The 22,682-nt window shown below is 44.6% G+C and overlaps 3 protein-coding genes and 1 long non-coding RNA gene across 13 annotated transcripts in view; 3 read left to right on the forward strand and 1 right to left on the reverse strand.

Moving 5' to 3' along the window:
- The window catches only part of TTC3 (tetratricopeptide repeat domain 3), a 61,116-nt gene extending 56,145 nt beyond the window's left edge, over nt 1-4,971 (reverse strand). For 7 of the 9 annotated variants that reach the window (XM_063393210.1, XM_063393203.1, XM_063393207.1 and 4 more), the window contains exons 1-3: nt 3,685-4,874; nt 3,334-3,419; nt 853-898 (exon numbers count right to left, since the gene is read on the reverse strand). In XM_063393210.1, the coding sequence (XP_063249280.1) occupies nt 853-898; nt 3,334-3,419; nt 3,685-4,873 (1,321 nt within the window). In that variant the 5' untranslated portion in view covers nt 4,874. The other 2 variants (XM_063393208.1, XM_063393209.1) reach the window with 2 other exon arrangements.
- On the forward strand, nt 4,948-7,693 carry PIGP (phosphatidylinositol glycan anchor biosynthesis class P). 2 transcript variants are annotated; one of them, XM_063393214.1, is made up of 5 exons: nt 4,948-5,063; nt 5,346-5,446; nt 6,183-6,255; nt 6,723-6,841; nt 7,100-7,693. In XM_063393214.1, exons 2-5 carry the CDS (start codon nt 5,365-5,367, stop codon nt 7,228-7,230), a joined length of 405 nt encoding a protein of 134 aa, XP_063249284.1. In that variant the 5' UTR covers nt 4,948-5,063; nt 5,346-5,364; the 3' UTR covers nt 7,231-7,693. The 2 variants fall into 2 exon arrangements, with proteins under 2 accessions (XP_063249284.1, XP_063249285.1); XM_063393215.1 differs by lacking the exon at nt 4,948-5,063 and having other exon boundaries at nt 5,139-5,446.
- Nucleotides 7,694-10,365: 2,672 nt separating this feature from the next.
- LOC134548701 (uncharacterized) lies at nt 10,366-13,219 on the forward strand. The gene is made up of 3 exons (XR_010079875.1): nt 10,366-10,419; nt 12,708-12,759; nt 12,870-13,219. It is a non-coding gene; the product is annotated as an uncharacterized LOC134548701 (long non-coding RNA).
- A 7,357-nt stretch (nt 13,220-20,576) lies between these two features.
- HLCS (holocarboxylase synthetase) overlaps nt 20,577-22,682 on the forward strand; it is a 115,643-nt gene continuing 113,537 nt past the window's right edge. Inside the window, exon 1 of the mRNA XM_063393216.1 lies at nt 20,577-21,120. Coding sequence (XP_063249286.1) covers nt 20,929-21,120 — 192 coding nt within the window. The 5' untranslated portion in view covers nt 20,577-20,928. The remainder of the gene's footprint in view (nt 21,121-22,682) is intronic.

The following is a 22,682-nucleotide window of genomic DNA, read 5'->3' on the forward strand; positions in this document are numbered from 1 at the left end:
CACACACACACACACACAAAAAAAACAAACAAACAAAAAAAAACACCAAAAAAACAATACACCAAAAAACCCCACACACCAAAAAAAAAACACACACCAAAAAAATATACACCAAAAAAATTCACCAAAAAAAATACACCAAAAAAAATACACCCCAAAAAAATTACACCCTAAAAAAATTACAGCCCAAAAAATAAACCCCCCAAAAAATACACCCCCAAAAAATACACCCCCAAAAAAATTAAACCTCCCAAAAAATTACACCCAAAAGAAAATATACACCAAAAAAATATACACCAAAAAAAAATACACCAAAAATACACACAAAAAAAATTACACCAAAAAAAAAAAACCGAAACAACCCACCAAAAACACACCCAAAACACAACCCAAAAAAAACACCCCAAAAAAACACCCCAAAAATTCCCTTTTCAAGGCTGTTTATCTGTTTTTTCCCACAAATCAGGGAGTTGTGGAGAAAACACAGTTTTGAATTTGAGCCACCTGCTTTTCTGCAGCTGGGAATTTTTGTTTATTTGTTACTGCAAAACCTTCCCAGCACAAAAAAAAATAAAAAATCAATAGGATTTAGTGTTTAGAACTGCTCAGCTAAAACCACCAGCCTTGAATCTCCATCCTCACTGCATTAATTGCTTGCATTGACGTGAATATTACTGAATATTTAAATTATATTAGGAGAAACAGTGAGAATTGTTCCAGGCTAACACAGTATAACAATGCTTCTGCTCAGAAATAATAATGTGCTAATTTTCAGGCAAAATAAAGGAAAAATAAAATCAAACAGCAGTCCAAAGAGCCAAGAAATGGAAGAATTTTGGTTTATTTCCATACCTCTTTTACGATTAGGCAGCACCTGCTGTCCAAAGGTTCCAAGACCCTAAAGATAAACACATTGCTTATAAATATAAATATTTATATTTAATATATTTATATATTTACCATCCATTATATTGCACAGCCAAAAAGCAAACAAAGACAATCCAGGAACAAAGAAAGTATTTTGTTTCCAGAAAAAAAAAGAGAATTATTTACCTGCATAGCCATTAAAAAATATCTACAGGTTAATGGTTATGAATGGACAGGAAAAGCTTTGCTCATTTAAAGAATATTTTCAATCACATTGGAAGAGGATTCTAGGAATTAATAATTCAAAAATCAGGCAGCAAAGTCAGTTCAAGAGTACTTGACTAAACTTAGAAGGTTTAAGAGTAACACAGATTTTTAAAATAATAATTACATTTTGACAGTGAATGTGTATTTAAATAAAACCATCTACAGCAATATAGGAAGAGTTGATTTAGCATTTCATGTTACTTTTAAGGGGTTTAAACCTTTGAGCACCTCAGGCTGAAGAAGAAATTATTTATTCTGATTTATAGATCCTTACGAAATCTGTTATTTTAAAAAACATCTTAAATGTGTGATGCAATAAACACTCTGTATCACAGGAAATCCTGCATTATTATTTCACAGAAATTATAAAATTCATGTATTTAACAGGCCAGGACACACAATAACAAAGTGGGAGGGGGGGAAGAAAATAAAGTGTGATTTCAAAATCAGCTCATCTTGAAAGACAAGTGACAACTCTTAAAGAGCTTTGTTTTGGCAGCAGCAAACAGCAAAAAAACTCTTCACTGATGTGAAAAAATTCTGAATGGAATCCCAGCTCTGCTGGTACCAGTGCCTGGGAAAGGCAGAGCTTTCCAAAGGGGAAATTCAATTTATCTGTGCTTTGAATTCCTGCCTGGGGAGGACAGGAGGCCACATCTTGTATTTCACAGCAGCACTGATAAATCACTCCTGGTGCACAAACATGGAAATCAGGGATTGCTCAAGCACAGCAAGAAGGGGAAAACAATCCAAGGAAAGTATTCCTGGAGAATGGAAGCAGAGAGGAGCTGAGTTAATGCAGAAAAGGAACATCAGTAACTGAGAGAGGAAATTCATCAGGGACAGGAGCCAGGGAATGGCTCCCAGTGCCAGAGGGCAGGGCTGGATGGGCTCTTGGGAATCAGGAATTGTTCCCTGGCAGGGTGGGCAGGCCCTGGCACAGGGTGCCCAGAGCAGCTGTGGCTGCCCCTGCACCCCTGGCAGTGCCCAAGGCCAGGCTGGACACTGGGGCTGGAGCAGCCTGGGACAGTGGGAGGTGTCCCTGCCATGGCAGGGGTGGCACTGGGTGGGCTCTGAGGTCCTTCCCAACCCAAACCATCCTGGGGTTCTGGGATTAAATCAGCAGAGCCTTCCTGGGCACAAAAAATGCGTAAAATTGGAAGAGATTGGAAGAACAAAGAAGGGGCAATGCTGCAGACACCGTGCAGAGATGGAATCCCAGGGGCCAAGGGCTGGAATCCCAGGGGCCAAGGGCTGGAATCCCAGGAGCCAAGGGCTGGAATCCCAGGAGCCAAGGGCTGGAATCCCAGGAGCCAAGGGCTGGAATCCCAGGAGCCAAGGGCTGGAATCCCAGGAGCCAAGGGCTGGAATCCCAGGAGCCAAGGGCTGGAATCCCAAGGGCCAAGGGCTGGAATCCCAAGGGCCAAGGGCTGGAATCCCAAGGGCCAAGGGCTGGAATCCCAAGGGCCAAGGGCTGGAATCCCAGGGGCCAAGGGCTGGAATCCCAGGGGCCAAGGGCTGGAATCCCAGGGGCCAAGGGCTGGAATCCCAAGGGCTGGAATCCCAGGGGCCAAGGGCTGGAATCCCAAGGGCTGGAATCCCAGGGGCCAAGGGCTGGAATCCCAGGGGCCAAGGGCTGGAATCCCAGGGGCCAAGGGCTGGAATCCCAGGGGCCAAGGGCTGATTGCTCTGCAGTGACAGGGACTGAACGTGTCAGGCTGAGCTGCAGCACCGAGGAATGGCCACAGGACCAACAGGCTGGGCAAGTTCTGCCCACAGAGCTGCCCTGGCCCAGCTGCACTCCTCAGTCACCCCTGGCAGGGGACACAGGCTCTGGGCTCTGCTCCAGCCTGGGGTTTTTGCAATGGAATCAAGGTGAGGTACGTGTACAGCAGAGAGAGTTTAGCAGCACTGGGGATGACTCGGGAGATGTGAGCAGGGAATCAGACAATCCCAGAACGGTTTGGGTTGGAAAAGGACCTTAAAACTCATCCAGTGCCACCCCTGCCATGGCAGGGACACCTCTCACTGTCCCAGGCTGCTCCAGCCCCAGGGTCCAGCCTGGCCTTGGGCACTGCCAGGGATGCAGGGGCAGCCACAGCTGCTCTGGGAATTCCAGCCCAGCCCCAGGGCCAGATCCGGGTGAAACCTCCCCGGGAACATCCTGCCACTGTCCCCTCTAGTCCCAACCTCACTCACCAGCTTGACGCGGGACGGATCTCCTCCAAAAAGAGACATGGCTGCCAGGTCGGATCCGGACAGAGAATCAGCCCTGGCACATCCCCCTGCGAGAAAGGGAAGATGAGGAATAAACAGGGAAATAACAGGAGCTGCGCAACCCTCAAACGATCACACCGCTAAAACCTCCCTGCGCCCGGGTTTGCGACTGCTGAGCGCTTGTGAAAACAGAGGAAAGGCTGAGAACAGCCCGGGACAGCGGCGAACCCCGCTGCACAGCCCGCAGCAGCCCGGGTGCCTCACCCCCGGCAGGCGGCACAGCCACCTCCTCCTGCCGGGCCAAGGAGCAGCATCCCGGGATCCCCGCTGCACCTCCGGGATCCCCGCTGCACCTCCGGGATCCCCGCTGCACCTCCGGGATCCCCGCTGTACCCCGGGATCCCCGCTGCACCTCCGGGATCCCCGCTGTACCCCGGGATCCCCGCTGCACCTCCAGCATCCCCGCCGGACCCCCGGGATCCCCGCTGCACCTCCGGGATCCCCGCCGCACCTCCGGGATCCCCGCTGGACCCCGGGATCCCCGCCGGACCTCCGGGATCCCCGCTGGACCCCGGGATCCCCGCTGTACCCCGGGATCCCCGCTGTACCCCGGGATCCCCACTGCACCTCCAGGATCCCCGCCACATCCCGGGATCCCCGCTGCACCTCCGGGATCCCCACTGTACCCCGCGATCCCCGCTGTACCCCGGGATCCCCACTGTACCCCCGGGATCCCCGCCGGACCTCCGGGATCCCCGCCGCACCTCCGGGATCCCCGCTGGACCCCCGGGATCCCCGCCGGACCTCCGGGATCCCCGCTGGACCCCCGGGATCCCCGCCGGACCTCCGGGATCCCCGCTGCACCTCCAGGATCCCCGCTGGACCACGGGATCTCCGCTGTACCCCGGGATCCCCACTGTACCCCCGGGATCCCCGCTGGACCCCCGGGATCCTCGCCGCACCTCCGGGATCCCCGCTGCACCTCCAGGATCCCCGCTGGACCACGGGATCTCCGCTGGACCCCGGGATCCCCGCTATATCTCCGGGATCCCCGCTGCACCTCCGGGATCCCTGCTGGACCCCCGGGATCCCCGCTGGACCCCCGGGATCCCCGCCGCCTCCCGGGATCCCCGCTGCACCTCCGGGATCCCCACTGTACCCCGGGATCCCCGCTGTACCCCGGGATCCCCGCCGCCTCCCGGGATGCCGAACACCCCGGCCCGTCCCAGCAGCTCCCGGGCTCCCCCCGCGGCGCCATGCGGTCCCGGAAGCCCCCGGTCCCGGCGCTCCCGTGTCGGATCCCGCCGGCACAGCCCTGCCCGTGCCGGTGCTCCACGAGGCCGGAGAGCCTCAGGGCACCGCGCTCCGCCTCGGGCGGGCCGGGGGCGCGCCTCACGCTGCCGGACACAAACCGGGCGGCGAGCGGGGGTCCCGGGCGGGGAGAGGCGCGGGGGAAGGCGGCAGAGCCACCACTCCCTCCCTCCTTCCCCGTATCCCTCCCTGCATCCATCCCTGCATCCATCCCGCCCTCACCTCACCGCTCCAACCACGCCGCCGCCGCTCCCGCCGCCCCAGCGCGCACGGCCCGCCGGACGCGCCGCCCATTGGCCGCCCGCCCTCTGACGTCACGGGCGGCGGCCAATCCGCGGGCCGTGCGCCTGCGCGCGCGCGGCCGGATGCGGGCGGCGCGGAGGCGGATGCGGGAGCGGGGGGTAGGGAGCGCCTTCCTCCCCTTCCCCCTCCTCCTCCTTCCCTTCCCCTCCTCCTCCTTCCCTTCCCCTCCCTCCTTCCTCCCCCTCCTCCCCTCCCCTCTTCCCGCTGTCCCCGGCTGTGGGAGCGAAGGGCAGAGTCCGGCGGGGCGGGAGCTGGGTGTTATGGGCGGAGGGAGGGAGGGATGCGCTCCCCGCACCCGGGGTACAGGGGGGTCCCCCCGGCGGAGCATCCCTGGAAATCCCTGATCCCCTCCTGTCCCCTTCTCCTCCCTCCCCGCCAAGGTAGCGGGAAGAGCCCGCGATGGTGGAGAACTCTCCGGCCCCGCTGCCAGAAAGGGCCATCTACGGCTTCGCGCTTTTTCTGGGCTCGTGGTTTGGCTTCAGTGAGTATCCGCAGCTGAGCCCACCTGCATTCCCATTTTCATCGGGTTTTTACTCGAATCACGCACGTTTTCACACACAAAGCACTGCAGGTGGTTGTGGTGTTTCCTTCCCCACCAAAATACCGAAAAATAAATGAATCAATCTGGTCAACAGCAGTGGGAAATGTTTTGGGTTGTCCCACCCAGAAGTGATGGGGTCTTCATTTCAGCGGGGATCCAGCTCAGGAGCAAGGGCTGGGAGGGTAGAAAACGCTTTTTCCACCCAGGAAAAAGTGCAGGATCCTGCTGGGGGTCTGTGCCACCCACCCTGGGCTCAGCTCCTCTCGCAGGAAGGATTTTCAGTGATTTTTCATTACAGTTCCACCCAAACACTGCAATTCCACCTGTTCTCCTTCCCATTCAGTGAGCACTGTGAGATCATTCTCTGCTTTAATCTTCTCCCTCTTCAGATTCTTTTGGCTCCTTTTTATTGAGGTGTTTGGGGTGGTTTTGTTGGTTTTATTTTTTTTTATTATTCTGCAGCTTAACTTGGAATAAAGTCTTGTCTGTCTTTGTAGGAAATGAGAAATTAAATGTAAAAGCAAATATAAAACTGATCCCAGGTTTGTGTCTGAGAGACAAATTCTGCAGTCTTGGGAGAGGTGTTTTGGTTTAAAAAACCCACAAAATTTAGGAAGTCTAAAACACCATCAGTCTTATTGTGATAAGACTTTAATATTTTAATTTTGTTGTGCAGTTCTCTACCTCATCTGGGCTTACATTCCTGAGACGTGGCTGTTCTCCCTGGGACTGACATACTGGCCTCAAAAGTAAGCTCAGCCAATTAAACTCTTCAAATATTAATTATTTTCAAAGAACAAAACTTTTTTTTTCTCTTTTTAAATAATGGCCTTGCCATAAATCCATTTTTCCCTGATGATGCAAGGCTGTAATGCTTCTGAAGCTTTTTTTTTAATGTAGCTATGGTGAAAATGTGTAAAAATTTCCTTGTGCTATGAAATAAAAAATATTGGGATGTTTTAGGATAGATTTGGCATTTTGCCTTCAGGAAGTTGGGTGGTGGAAATACAGTAAACTTTAAGCCATAATTAAAAAATAAACACCTTTTAAAAGAGATTTATCTGTTGGTTTAGCTCCAGTGGAGTCAGGATCCACAATCAGAGGTGTTGCTTCTTTTCCTCTTGGAGAAATCCATCACAGACACAACACCAACATTAAAAGTGATTTATTGTTAAGCATTTGTAACTAAATGTAAAATTCGAATCCTTTTTCTCAGATACTGGGCAGTTGCTCTGCCAGTTTATCTCCTGGTGACTGTGGGAATTGGTTATATTTTGCTTTTTGGGATTAACATGATGAGCACAGCTCCACTCAACTCCACTCACACCATCACAGGTAATTTTATTGCTTATTTAAAAATTTAATCCTTCACTGAGAATTCTGGAAATCTGGAGGGAATAAAACCCAAATTTTAAGCCTTTAAATATTTGAGTTCTTGGAATTCCTGGTGAGGTTTTCAGCATCCTTTTAAAGTAGCTAAATTAGCAGTGTTGCTTTCTAAATTAAATAATATTGTTTATCTTTATAAATTAGATAATATTCTTGGAACAGCAGGATCTGGAAGCCATGAAATGTTCTCTTTATCTTTTGTAGATAACTTTGCAAAAAAGCAGCAGCAGAAGAAATTCCAAGAGGAGGCAATTCCAGCTCTGAGGGATATTCCCATCAGTGAGGTCAACAGGATGTTTTTCCTCCCTGAAAATAGGATTTGCAACAGCAGATAGATGTTATTAAAATCTGTTTGAACAAAGGATTAATAAAACTTACAGAGGGACAGCTCAAACCTCTCCAAACTAAAAATAAAAATTCTTGTAGGTTTTTTACTCCCACAATTTCTAATTCAATTTATATGAAATTATTATTATTATGCACTTCAATAACCTGCATTGCTCTGAGAATTAGGCCCCAGTAACTTAGCTGGTTATTCTTTAAAAATGCAAAAAAAGTGGTTTAAAAGTGTTTGTTACTTGGAGCTTTCTGCTTGGAATTCCTCTCAGAGAAGGGAAAAAAGCAGCTTTTACACAGAGTTTAATTCCATTCCTCTTTGAATTCAGGGAGAGAAAATGTGTTTTGGCAGTGAAACAATTGAGGATCTTTTTTAATTATTAATTGGAAGTGTTTGCATTGTAAATATATTATTTGCCTTTGTAAATATTAATAAAATGTGGCTGATTTTTTCCATGTTCACCATTTTCCTGTGGTTCTGGGACATTTCTCCTGGGTTAAGGTGCACAATGCTCCATTTTCCTTCACACAATTCTTTATTCAACCAAACCTGTTGATCCCCCCATCCCCAAATTACTGGATTTACTGAATTACCAAAAATAATTAATAATAATAAAGGTGAAGGTTTGCTGAAACAAGCCTTGAAATTACTTTTTTAAACTTATTTTCAAGAATACTGAAAACAAAGTTCAGATAAACAGCTGGAAATAGAGGAACTGTCAGGTCCATGCTGTTAAAGCCCAAGGTTAAGGGGTTCAGATGTCTTTTAAACAGTGAATTTTACTTTTTTTTGTTGTTTATTTCCTTTTTCCCAAGTGTCACAAATTCAGTTATCTCCAGGATTCAATGTTATTTATGTTTATTATAAAGCCCAGTGAATAGAACCTGATTATTCATTAAGTCTGTAACCAGAGAATAAATTCATAAATTGATTTTATCAATTTATGATAAATTCAGCAGAGAATTTAAAGATGTTATTATTTCATTAAAAGGTAATAAATTTTTGAGAATTTGAGTGAAAAATCTTACGCCAAATCTTTAAAAATCTGTTAAAATGATCAGCAGTTGCCCTGGAAAGTTTTAAGTCTTGGTTACAATCACTTTATATTTATATTTACATTTATATTTGTATTTATATTTATATTTTTATTTTATTTATATTTTATTTGTGTTTTATTTATATTTAATAAATTTAAGTCTGTGGTTGGTTGGGTTTTCTGCCTACTTTGAAGGAAAAATCTCCATGTTCAGTATTCCAGGCAGGATTAAAAAAAATAATTAAAATATTGATTTTCCTCCTTATTGAAGGAAAAATGCTTTTCAACATTTCACCTTAAATACTGAATTTTAGGTGTATTGGCATGTGGGGGCATGGTATAAAAATAAATTTGTGTCTAAATTAGAACAGCATTGATTTGTGTGGTAGTTTTAAGTTATTAATGAAGTTTTCGGGTTTAGTTTTCTGTTGTTTCTCAGCCCTGCCACGATGCTGTCCTTTCATAATTTTAATTTTTGTTAATCATTTCACTTGCAGTAAATCAGGGTTTTATGAGCAGCAGACATGAAGATGTGTTTGCTCTTTTGTCACCCCTCTAATCACGTTGCAGACATTGAAGTATTGACTGTAATCTTTTTTTTTTCCCTGTGTATTTTCCCCATAATTTCATTTGGAATTGTGACAAAAGAAGCGAAGGCCATGTTTGGGATCATTTGATGGAAGAATTAATTCAGTGCCTTGTTCAGGATGCCCAAATCCCTTCAGGAGCAAGGAAAGCTGCTGGAAAACGCCCTGAGAAAATACAAATTTTGGTCACCTTTCTTGTGGGCACTTGAGCCTGAGTTGCTAAAATGTTTCATTCAGGAAATGCAATGCTTGCTGAGCGCTCTTGAATTTCCAGTCAGCTGGGATGAAAGGGGGGTTTGTATCTCTCTGTTCAGGAACAAAACTGTGTTCTGAGGAGAAAGTTTGGAAGGATTTCCTTTTGTTCTGCCAGTTCCCTTCCCTTCCAGTTGCCAAAGTCAGTTTTGTTGGGATGCTGTGCTCTGGATGAAAAGCAGCAGTGCAGAATAAATAACATTAAATAGGAAATGTTGCAGTGAATTGGGTGGATTTTGTCTCTGGAACTCAAAAAGCTGCTGTTGGGAATATTGCCTCTGCTCAGCCCTGCTGCTGTTGTCATTGTCCCTGTATAAATGAAATTTAGGCAGAAAAAAATCCTGTGGTGGTTCTTTTTCTCTTAATTCAAATTAATCCAGCGTCATATTTAGAAAAAAAACACGTTTCTCTGGCCTGCAAGGATATGCTTCCCTTGGATATTTATATCCTTCAGAGCTTCTCTTAAAACCTCCTGCAAGCAGAATTGAAGGCTGTCGTATAAAAATCAGCTTTAATTAGGATTTTTCATGCGGCAGGAATCTGAAATTGCAGAGGTTTGGTGGAGGCAATACCAGCGAACAGAAAGTTGCTTTTTGCTGCCGTCATTTTAGGGAATGGAAAATGAAAGCAGCATTAACTGGAAGCTGTGGAATTCCCAAGGGAAAGCGTTTGGGACCTGAGCCAGGAATTTCATCTGCTCCCAGCTTTGCCTTTGAAGTGCTGAACTCACCAGAAACTCCTTTTGGGGATGCTTTGTCACCTTTTTCCTGTAAATGATGGATGTTCCCGAGGTCACTGTGACTTTGCAGGGTGAGGTAAAAAAGCAGAAGTGGGAACTGGAAGTTGCCTGCAGCTCAATCAGAGATGCTGCACCCTCACTTCGGGGCTTTAATTAGGAGTTTCCTAATTAAAGACTGCAAACACTGCTGAAAACCCTTATCAGCCTCCAACCTTAAAAAGCTTTACCTGGAGTTCAACTTTTAATCAAGAGCAAATTAAAGTAACCTCAAATCTGTACCCATCCCACTCCATGAACAGCTCTTCCTGTTAATTATTTGGGCTTAGTGAGCAATAAATAAATATAAATATAAATATAAATATAAATATAAATATAAATATAAATATAAATATAAATATAAATATAAATATAAATATAAATATAAATATAAATATAAATATAAATATAAATATAAATATAAATAGTGAGGTGTAAAAATTGAGGTTCTAAAATTACTTTTTCCTTATTTTCATCTTTTCCAGGCTCTATTCAGCCTGGGCATCTTTGCTGAGGGATAAAAATCTGTGCAGTTTGGTGAGTAATTAAAAAAGCAGAAGTGGGAACTGGAATTTGCCTGCAGCTGGATCAGAGATGCTGCACCCTCACTTCAGGGCTTTCTTAATTATTAATGAGCTGGGAGGGAGCTCAGGGCATCCCAGAGCAGTGAAACCACCCTGGCTGCTGTTCTGTTTGTTTTGGTGCAGGTTAAATAATGGGAAAGCTGCAGGATAAGTTATTTTAGGCTATCTTGTGAAATCCCTGGAATTATCTGTGTTTTAGTGCCACGTGTTTGGAAGTGGGGATGTGGAAATGAATCTAAAAGCTGAATTTTCCTTTGTCACTCTGGGCTTTCAATTCCAACTAATTCTTGTCATTCCCTACGTGACAGGATGTCTCCTGGTGGAGATTTTTAATTAATGATCCTCTTTGGAGTTTGTACGTGGAGATCTTCAAAAATTCTTCGTTCTAATAGGTTCATTCATTTGGAATCTTAATTTTGGAATCTTAAATTTGGAATCTTAATTTTTCCAGCCTTCAAGTGTGTGCCACTCCTTTGTTTGCAGTAGAAGAGTGAGAGGAGGAGCTGCCACACACTTGAGGGGTTCTGAAAAGTGCCTGACCTTATCTCACAACCACCAGAGGGGCAGGAAAGGTCAAAAATCTGGAATTCTGCACTTGCTTTGTCTCTGGGGAAACCACAGCAGTTTGGGTTGGAGTTAAGGCACCTGAAAGATTAAAAAAAAAATTAAATATAGTGAGGGCAAATAGTTAATCCTGGAGGTATTAAAGGTGCTGCTATCAAGGCAAGTGCTGAGAAACTCTCTGAGAATAAAGAACATTGTGGGGAAGCCAAGCAGGTGCCACATAATGCAAGTTTTAATGTGGCATTACATTAAATTCTGGGTTCTAATCAAGGCTGACTTTTTTTCTGGCTGGTAAAAGATTACAGGGGGGGAAAATCTGCTAACAAGAGAATGGCAGAACGCCAGAAAATACCACAAATGTTGTTCAGAACCTGGGAGTTGGGCTGGGGATGGATGAGGCCAGCTGGGCATTCAGCATTTTTACAGAATAAATACATCCCATGGAGCCAATAAGCAACATTTGCAATAATTCCTTGCCTAATTTCAGGGTATTTCCAGGCCTTTGGGATATTTTGGGGCTGTACATTACAATATTCAGCCTCATAATCAATGCAATTTTCACTCTCTCAGGACTGCAGTGTTTAAAATAATGATCAGTGCAATGCTCTCAATGTTCTTTATCTGTGTTACTGAAACCAACCTGATTTAAATCTTTGCTTCAGCTTCAGGGATTTATTTGCAAGTCTCTAAAAGCACAAAAGGGTTCCCTCCCATTTTCCACTGCTTTTTCTCATTCTCCTTGGGAAGAGAATTATAAATAGGTTCTTTTTGAGCTCTGCTGGATTTCTCTGGTCAGATGTTTGTCCATCCATTCCTGGCAGTTCTTGTTTAAATTCTTCATTTTTTAACGTGGATTCTGAGTCTCTCAGGGCTCACTTCTCCTTCCTCAGACTCAGCATCATCGTTGTAGAAGTGAATTGGGGCTTGTACAGGAAAACTGGCCAGAACCTTCTCTCCAAAGTCAGCAAGAAACTTCTGGGATTTGGATTTGGGCAAATAAAGCCTGAGAGGAAGAAAACACATTTTAAGAGAAAAAATTCAACACTGCAACACTTGTCCATCCAATCTAGCTTGAACATTAAAAGTGATTTTTTAATTAATTAATTCTAGGATTAGGATAGCAGGGTTAGATTGGGGTTGGTGGCCTGAGGTACAGAGGTTGATTTTAGAGGATTTTGTGTCTCCAGGTGGAGGAGGAGGAGGTGTAAACTGATTTATTTATTTCAAAATCCACATTGTTTTGTATTGAAGTCATAAATGGCCCCTCTTGGTCTCACTTTAGCCAATTTTCCAATTAAATCTGACAGCAGTTAAGGTCCCACAGAATTTCAGCTGCCACAGCTTTTATAACAAATGCTTGTAAAGAAGAGGGAAATTCCATTGATTCTCCTCCTCTGAAGGAAAATCCCAATTAGGAGTTTCCTAATTAAAGACTGCAAACACTGCTGAAAACCCTTATCAGCCTCCAACCTTAAAAAGCTTTACCTGGAGTTCAACTTCTAATCAAGAGCAAATTAAAGCAACCTCAAATCTATACCCATCCCATTCCATGAACAGCTCTTCCTGTTAATTATTTGGGATATAAATATAAATATAAATATAAGTATAAATATAAATATAAATAGGCAAAAAATTGAGGTTCTAAAATTACTTTTTCCTTATTTTCATCTTTTTCAGGCTCTGTTCAGCCTGTGCATCTTTGCTGAGAGATAAAAATCTGTGCAGTTTGGTGAGTAATTAAATTGTTACTAAAATGAGATTTTTCCAGGGACAAACTGCTCCTTCTCCTGAGCAGGAAGGAGTTTCATCTCTTTTTTTTTGTCACTTTTCCTGTCTCAGGTGACAGGATTGAACTCCCCTCACTGGATGCTGGAACCCCAGGGCTCCTTTTGATCTCCAATTTATCACTTGGGCATCCAATTCTGGCTGGAAAGAGACACCTTTATTAATTAGAATGGACTCAAAATGAAGATTTCTCTTATTTTCTTTAGCTAACTGGAGAATTCCACAGTAACATTGCTTTGTTTGCTTTTTCCTCTAAGTGGAATTCTTGACATCATCACTGTGGGTCTGTTCTCCCACAAAAATCAAACCTCAGGACCTTTGTTGATTGTGCCTTAATCTCTATTTTTGTTCTTTCACCCCTCCCACCCAAGCAAGCAAAACTAAAAATCACAGTGAATGTCAAAGCCAGGAAGAGTCACTTTGAAATTCAATTTTCTGTTGCTTTCTTACAGCAACATCCCTCCCAAAAAAACCCAAAATAAAATCATACGCATGAAAATATGTTTTTAAAAGCAATTTTCACTTAAATTCCCCTTTTATACAAAATATCACATTCAGATTATGCTTGGAGATTTCAAAATGAGGTTATTTATATATATATATATATATATAATTAAGCAAATATAAAGTGCTGTTAAAATGAGGGTTGTGTGGAGTAAGCAGTTGTTTCTGCAGCTGTTGATGTTATATTAGTAATATAAATTATTATTACATTATGATTACTAAATTAAATATATTAATAATATATAAAGAACTGATAATAATTCTAAAGCTAACACAAAACCAGAGATACTCTCAACCATCACCATGCACAGGACACTAATTTAAAGCATGTTTTCCAAAATTAAAGAAATGTTTGAAAGGACAAAGGGGGGGTGACCAAGGCTGGCTCCCCACGTTCAATTCCTGCTTTTCCACGAGGATTCTTTTCCCCGGGATTTGCTCCCACCATTTCTGGGCTCTCCGTGGCCTTCCCATCCCTTGCTGGGAGCATCTCCACAAAGCAGAGCTGCTGGAAAATCAGGATAAAATGGAATTGTGGAATTATCCTCAGTTGGGAGGGATCAGGGAATTCAACTGCTGGCCCTGCAGAGCCCCCAAAATCCCACCCTGTGCATCCCTGAGAGGGTTTTTATTTCATAAATTGGATTTTTATGGCAATATTTGGGTTCTCCCCACACCTCAGCCACCCTCTGACCCATTTTTCACCAAGGGTTCCTTTCCCTTTAGGATCCCACAGCTCCGAGTGAACTTGGGATGGTTTAAACAACACTGAAATATTTTTATTTGTGCAGAAAAGCCCCAAACTCCTCTCCCTGCCTCTCTGACAGATTCCCTGTGCTCACTGAATGTTTGGTTATTTTTGAGGCAGCAGCTCCAGCATTAATCCAGGGAGGACAATCTGAATCCAGTTAGCCCAAGGGAGGGCTGGGGGCTTTATATTTTTTATTTGGGGTCACCACAACTCTGGATACTCTTTCCACCAGGATTTTCCATCTCTGTTGCTGTGCAACACATCCAGCTGGAGAAATGGAAAAGTGCTTTCAAATAAACATAATAAACATAATAATAAACATAATAATAATAAGGTTATCACAGCATTCATTTTAGCTCTGAAATACTGACTTAAAAGGAGGAAGTTACAGCAAAATAAATTAAATAATGAGGAATATTTTCAGCAATGTGTTCTGCCCTTTGCTCCTGAGGTTGACAAATGTTTTTTGGTTTCTAGGCCATGGGATAGTTCCATACTCACAGCTGGAGATTCCCAGGCTGGAAAAGCCTCCCCTGATTTGATTAATTAAATACCAATTAAAGTTATGTGGTTGGATTGATTAGTACTATGATGTAACATTCACATTGTTTTCTACATGTAACTATATTTAATTGCATTGCAGCTTCATCACCAAAGTTGCATTTTCAATAATTCTGTAATAAATTTGGTTTGCACCAAATAATAATTAATTCAAAATACAGTATAATTCAATATTAAATATAGCACTGATTTACCCAATTTCTCTTTCTGGTGCTGTTTTACTGAATGGGAATTTGCAGAATTCTCTTTATTATTATTATTATTATTATTATTCTCTCAGGATTTGCTCTTTATTAGAGTCACTCTGTAAATGCACTTTTGGGAAAACTCATCCACAGACCTAAAAAAAGTCTAAGTTCTAAAGTGAACTTTCTTCTCAGAGAAGGAAAAATAATTTCTTTTACTCACCACAGATTATTCAGTGTGAATTGGGCACCTTCAGTCTAAATCTGCTCCCTCCCGTGTTTAAATACCTTTTGACAGCTGTAAATAAATAAATACTGCCCTATTACAAATAAAAATTACGTGCACAGTCTAAATCCCTTTAAACATTTTTGTACCAAAATCAGTGCGATTAACAGAACAAAGAACGTGGTGAACAATATTAAAAATCCCAAATATTTGTTAGATAACAGCACAGGTCCTGAGGAAAAATGGCCAACTTCTTAAGTGACCTGAAGTGTAATTAAATATCTTGCTAAATTACAGTCTGACCTCTACATATTTAATTTCAGCAGCTCAGTTTTATTTGGTCCTGGTTTAACTTGAGAGTTGAAAGGGAAGTTTGTATGAAAGAATTGATATCTGTGATCTTGCAATCAGATCTGGATGTGAGGATAATTGATTTATTCCTCTGCTAACACAGATTTTAGTGCAGGACTAGAGCCTAAACTGCTGAAACTGCAGAAAATGCAAAGTTATTCTCAATTAAATCTCTTGATAAAACCCTGCAAGCCAAACCAATTTTATTGGTTTAATTGTATTTAATATTGAATTATATTGTATTTTTAATTGATTCATAATTGGTTAAATTTGGTGCAAACCAAATTTAGTACAGAATTATTGAAAATGCAGCTTTGGTGATGAAGCTGCAATGCAATTAAATATCATTACATGTAGAAAATAATATGAATATTACATTATGGTACTAATCAATCCAACCACATAACTTTAATTGGCATTTTTGTGGAAGTCATTAAAGTCAGGTTCCTTTTTGCAGTACACTTAATTTTAATGCAAGGTGCTTCATTTTGATATGTGGTGAAGAACACAGGATCAGAAAAGTTTCCAAGAAATCACGGGAATTGTTCCCAGGGGAATTACCTGGGAATAACTTCTGCAGGAAGATGAGCCCTGTGCTAATCATTTTGTGTTAATTAAAAGAGGTTTTTATCGTTGTGAGAAATAAGTTTTATGCACTTTTCTCATGAAGGCAATTGTGCATTTGCAAGAATAAATGGTTTACTCAATATAAGTTGGTGTAATTGGGGAACCTGGACACCTGTACAGCATTTCTAGTTTTGAATGATATCTGATATTAAATAAAAACCACAGACAGTGATAGCAGGCACAGCTCCTCCCAGGGAAATCCTCGGAAAAGCTTTCAGGGAGCAGAAGGAGAAGGAAGCAGCAAGGCCAGTCTCAAAATTCTCTTTTGAAGTCCAAAGGAGAGAGGCTGAGCTGCTCCAAGGCAGAGTGGGAGGTTTGAGGGCTGATCTCACTCCCTCTTTGCTCCAAGGCTGCCTTCCCCCTCCTGTAAAGAACAGCAGACTGACGTGGTTGTTTCATTTTAAAAAACCTGCTTTAGTAAACTCCTGGTGCACGCAAGGCCTTGGGTTAACAATAAAAATAATAACAACACCAGAATGCTTTCCCAATCTGAAATTCTGAAGGTTTCAGTCAAAGCCTGGCATGGTGAAGTCCAAGTCACACTGTGACAAAAACGAGAAACCCTCAGCAGCTTTACAGCTGTAATAAATGCCACTCACTCGCTTTGGGATTTTTGGAAATTTAATAAAAATAAAAATGGTTATATAAAAAAATTAGTAATACACATACAATAATAAAAGTTAAACAATTTAGAGTAGGACAATTTATGAGACAATAAGACAAAGAAGGTAGCCCGGGACTACCATCCCCCCTCCCTCCCAGACAAAGGCTAGGAAGGAGAAGGGCCCAGAACAAAGAGAATTTTTCCTTTTTAAGCCTTCGGTTTATGACTATTCATATCTTATGTAAAACAAGTAATTTTCAGCCGTTTCCTGTCACAAAAGCTTTCTGTTAATTAAAAAAAACACATGAGAGTATACGTCCTTGAGAAAGTTAGGTTCTGTGGATAAGAGGCCATAAATTCTTCTTCACTAGAAGGTTTAGGGGCCCCTGTGAATGTTATCTGTGTGCTGAGGAATTTTTCTTCTTGAGCAAAAAAATATCACACACATATACAGCTTCTATTATACTACAACTTATTGTTAATTACAAAACTACATTCACTATATTATTCTAATGTTAATACAGTATAACTTTTCCACCTAGCATATTACATATAGTAAATATCTGCGTAGAGCCACACAATATGACTTTTTCACACAGCCCTGCAGGAATTCTGTGCCAGCACAGGCAGGAGCTTGGCTTGGAACAGGGACTGGTTTTGCTTTAGACTCCTTGCACGGTGAGGCTTTGACTCGGTCCTCTCAGTTACTCATTGTAATAAACCCCAATCACTCGCTTTTGGGATTTTTGGAAATGTAATAAAAATAAAAATGGTTATATAAAAAAATTAGTAATACACATATAATAATAAAAGTTAAACAATTTAGAGTAGGACAATTTATGGGACAGTAAGAACAAAGGGAGCAGCCTGGGCTGGGCCTCCTCCCATCTAGACAAAAGCTAGCTAGGAGAGAAGGCAAAAAACTAGGGAAAAATCCCTCTCTTTTGAGGATCCTCTTCATGACTATGCATATTTTATTTAAAACAAGTAATTTCAGCTGGTTCTTGCCACAAAAGCTTTCTGTTAATTTCCAGGCACCTGTAAGTCTGTGGGTCCTTGAAGAGTTTTCTTTTTTGTTGATAAAAAGGCCATAAATTCTTCTTCACTAGAAAATTTAAAGTCTCTGCACCGTTATCTCTGTGCAAAGAATTCTTGGTTATTTTCTCTCTTTCTTGAGCTAAAAAGAATATCACACACACATAGCTTCTAAAGCTTGATGTGAATTACAAAACTCCATTCACTCTATTATTCAAATGTTAATACAGCATAACTTTTCTACCTAGCATATCACATATAGTAAATATCTGCGTAGAGCCACACAATATGCCTTTTTCACACTTATAAACTTTTCCAAGGAAGGGGAATGTCAAAAATCAACCCCAGCTCAGTGAGGAGCTGAGTGCACTCGATGGCAGGGCAGGGTTTGAAGCAAAGCCCGTCCCAGTCTGGGGGAGGTTACACAAACAGGCTTGGGGTCAGCAGGGCGTGTGCTGTTGAATTAACCCGGAGAAAGTGGATTCCTTGCTCTGGAGATTGTTTTCTTTCTTTTGATGTGCCCAGGCAAGGGTTTGGACTTCCTGCAACCGAGATAAAATCACACAAAGGAGCAGTGTGAGGTGCCAGGTGAGGAGCACCGGAGGTTTGTTCCTCTCTGGGTAGGGCAGGATTGGGGTTTCTGAAGGTTGAGATGAAGAATTCCTTAAAATATTTGGCCTTACAACTGAAACTATTTGTGGAAATATTATGTCCCATGCCTGGAGGCGTTCAAGGCCAGGCTGGACAATCATAGAATCCTCAGGGCTGGGAGAGTCCTTTAGGAGGCTCCAGTGCCACCAGCATCACCCAAACCCTGTCCCCAGGGGCCACCTCCAGACTGTCACTCTAAACCCCACCTGAACTCCATCTCATCCCTCTGACTCTGCAGGAACCTGAGCTTTGGATGGGAGGGACCATCCTGGAGGCTCCTCACAGCCCTCAAGGGGCTGAGCCTGGGAGCAGATGAATTGTGAGTTGTGGCCCCCTGAATGTTTGGTGGATGTGCAGGTGCCTTTGGCTTGGATTTCCTGGAATCACCAAGGTGGGAAGAGCCCCTCAGGATCACCCAGTGCCACCCCAGCGCCACCAGCATCCCCCAAACCCTGTCCCCAAGGGCCACCTCCAGACTCCTCCTGAGCACTCCCACAGACAGTGACTGCAAACCTCCCTGGGCAGCTCAGCCCAAGGCCTGACCACTCTGACAGGGAAAAAAAAACCTTTCCTGAATATCTCCATCCCCCTGGCACAACTTAAAACCATTTCCTCTTCCTTTCACATGAAATGTGAGAGCAGAGCCAATCTGTTCCCTGTTTATCCACAGAGCCAGCAAGCTATTGCTAGAGATCCACTTCGGGATAAATTGTTATTTTAAAATACCCGTTGCATTAAATTTCCAAGTGCAGGAGAAGACCTTGAGTTCAGAACAATAAAAAAAGGTTGTGGCTTCCTGCCCTGTTCAGGAAACCACTGTCACCCATCTGTCAATGTAGGTGTTGGCTTCTTTCTTGTAGCCTTGCATTTTGCATATTTTTTTTACCTTCTCTTTTCACTCACACTCTTAAGTATCTGCTAGGATCAGACTGATCCACACCTTCCTTTCCCAGAGCTGTGCTGTGATTACTTTCCCAGTAAAACACAGAAAGCATCTGATAACTTTTGTTATATTGGAGGAGTAAAGGATAAATTGCTGCCTGTTGTGTACTCTGAAGGAGCAGTTTGTGTTTGCAGCACGCACAGCACAGGCAGATCAGGCAGTTTTATTCCCTCACAGGAGGTTCTGCACTCTCAGCCCTTTCTCATTTGGTGAATGCAATGAACAGGCTGAAATTAAATGTATCCATTTGTGGCTTTGGTGTGTGTGCACAGTACCTGGAACACTGTGCCTTTAGGACACCATCAATCAGGGAATAAGGTCAGGAACAGTGTGAAGTCACTTCTGAGGAAGATGAGATCCTTTCCTGTTGTCCTTCTGGATGGTTTTAGCTTTGGAGAAGCACAAGATTTATCCTGGGCTCCATCACAACTGGTGCGGGGAGAATTCTGCCCCTGAGCCCCTCAGGTGAGAGCCCTGCAGAGCTGCCCCAGCCCTGCAATTCCCAGCACAGGGAGGACGTGGAGCTGCTGGAGAGAGCCCAGAGGAGGCTCCAGGATGAGCAGAGGGCTGGAGCAGCTCTGCTGGCAGGAAAGGCTGGCACAGCTGGCATTGCTCAGCCTGGGCAGGAGAAGCTCTGGGCTGAGCTCAGGGTGGCCTTGCAGGGCCTGAAGGAGCCCCAGGAAAGCTGCAGAGAGACAATTGCCAAGGGCTGCAGGGACAGGAGCCAGGGAATGGCTTCAGACTGAAAAATGACAAGTTTGAGTGGGATGTTGGGAAAAAATCCCTTCCCTGGGAGGGTGGGGAGGGGCTGGGATGGAATTCCTGGAGCAGCTGTGGCTGCCCCTGGTGTTGCAATGAATTTTCTTAGTTTGCTGAGCGTTCATATTAAAGGAGAAATGTGCAGTTTCTCACACTAGTAAATTGTAAACACAGGACCATGTTTTGTAAATATTAGCAATGTTATGAATTCTTTCTCCAAGAGAAAGGGAAGTTGAATGACAGCCTCCTGAGCCAATGTAATAGAGAGGTAGCAATACCCTTCTCCAATCCATAGTCACCTTGCCACAAGTATATAATGGCAAATAAACTGAGGGGCAGGTCTTCTGCCCTGCTGCTGTTGTTGCACCCAGATCTGTGTCCCCAGCCTGTTTTCCTGGTTAGGCCTCCACAGTGATACCCCTGGATCCCTGGCAGTGCCCAAGGCCAGGTTGGACACTGGGGCTGGAGCAGCCTGGGACAGTGGAAGGTGTCCCTGCTATGGCAGGGGGTGGAGCTGGATGAGGTTTAAGTCCCTTCCTACCCAGAACTATTCCGCGATTCCCAGAGAAGCCGACTCGTGGCGCCGGCAACGAGAAGACCTCGCCTGCTCCTCCTCCTCTTCCTCCTCCAGAGCACGCCTACAATTAACCCGCTGCAAACAGACAACGCCCCGACACACTTTTAACGACTCGGAGCGATCTTTATTCCTTTTCACGCGCTTTTCCCTCAGCTCTCGCTCCCGCGGCGGCTGCGCTCCCCTCACGCCGAGGGGAGGACGGCAGAGATGCGACGGCGCGAAAGGGGCGGGGCGCCGCGCGCGCCAGGCCCCGCCAGCCAATCGGCGCCAGCCAATCCCTGACGCGCGGCGCTGCGATTGGCCAGGGCGGGCGGCGGGGGGCGGGGCCTCGCGCCCGCCATGCTGATCACGCTGTGCTACCTGTACCTGTGGGCGCGCTGGGGGCCGCGCTCGGCCGCGCTGGTCCGCAGCACCGTGCGGAGGCTGCACCGCTCCCGCTGCTCCTTCTCCTTCTGCGCCCGGCAGCCGCAGCCCGGCGAGAGCGTCTGCCTCCGAGTCGGAGGAAAGGTGTTCTGCACCGGAGAGGCGCAGGTAGAGCCGCGGGAACGGCGCGGCGCATCCTGGCCCCGCGGGGTTGTGGTTTGATCTCGGGCAGGGATTTGGGATTGGGAGAAACAACGCGCGGAGGGAATTGCCAGGCGCTGGCACAGACGGGGGGAACGCCCAGGCGGTCGCTGTGGTAGGAATGTTAGTTCAGGTGTGGGTCTCTCTGCTTGCTGGAGCTCGTTGGAATAGGAGATGGGCTGAAGGATGCTGCTCTGTGTGCTACAAATGTTCATTTATATGCGTGTATACGTATTAAGTGCAGCTTTGCAAGGACAGCAGTGGTTCTAGGAGAGCCTGGCTGGGAGGGCTTGAGAGAATTTCAGGGAATCACGGAATGGTTCGGGTTGGAAAGATGATCCTTAAAATCCTTAAAGATGATCCTGGATTCCGAGCCCCAAAGCCCAGCCTGGCCTTGGACACTTCCAGCAGCCACAGCTGCTCTGGGCACCCTGTGCCAGGGCTCCCCACCCTCACTGGGAAGATTTTCTTCCTAAAATCCCATTTAAACTTTCAGTTTAAGGCCATTCCCCTTTGTCCTGTCACTCCACGTCCCTGGGAAAAGCCTCTCTCCATTTTAGCAGCATACTTTGAGCACATATAAGGCTTTAGTCTAAAAATATGTGCTGTGTTTGTGTGTTCAGGGTTCGTGTCAGGGGTTTAAAACGCTGCTGGATCTGCCCAGGAATGTGAACGGAGCCTTTGGTTCCTGAGAGCTGTGGTCTCCTCCCCGTGCAAAATGTTGTTCTAAGCGAGAAAAATGTGGTGGAAAATGAAAATCACGGGTTTTTGCAAATGAGCAGGGGGTGGGGGAGGCTGTGGTAGCCCGTGGAAAAATCCTGTGCCTGAACCAGTTCCACTTGGCTCTGCTGGAAGCAAAACTGAAAGTGAGCTTGGCTCTCAGCATGAGAAGTGGGATTCCCCTGGCACTGCCCCCAGCTAGGCTGAATTATTTAAATAAATGTTGGATTTCTCTGAATTTGTCACTAAATGCCAGCATTGGTCTGGGTAAGGCTCTCCTTGATCTCTGCTTTTTGCTGATGTTGGTGTGTGTGTGTGGTTGGGGATTATTCCAGTTGTTCCAGGCATTGCTGGGAAGGGATTTATGGAGCGTGTCAGTGTAAGTGCTCTTCAGGAGGCACAGGAGCTTTTCATAAGTTCGGTGGGTAAAGAGAACGTTTGCAGTGAGGGAAAACAAGATTAGAAATGCTGATGGAGTTGGTTCTATTTAAAACAAGGGCTTTTTTGCTATTTAATGAATTATTTCACACTCAAGAGCGATGGTGCCAATCTCAAAATCTTTCACAGCTAAGTATTTAATTCACATCCCAATAAAGCTCTCAAAAACAACAAAACAAAGCTGTTTTTAGAGGAGTTCTGCCTTAGTTGTCCTGGATTATTGTTCTGTGAAGAGGATTTCAGCTGATTTCTGCTCTTTGCTCCACTCCTGCTCATTTCTGAAACTGCTTCTCCTCAGTCCCTGCACAGCCAGCGCATTTTTTCCTGTCTGCAGTGCCATTCACGCAGACTGATTTTATAATCTGCTGGGT

Source organism: Prinia subflava, chromosome 3, assembly GCF_021018805.1.
Source record: "Prinia subflava isolate CZ2003 ecotype Zambia chromosome 3, Cam_Psub_1.2, whole genome shotgun sequence".
Lineage (NCBI taxonomy): Eukaryota > Metazoa > Chordata > Aves > Passeriformes > Cisticolidae > Prinia > Prinia subflava.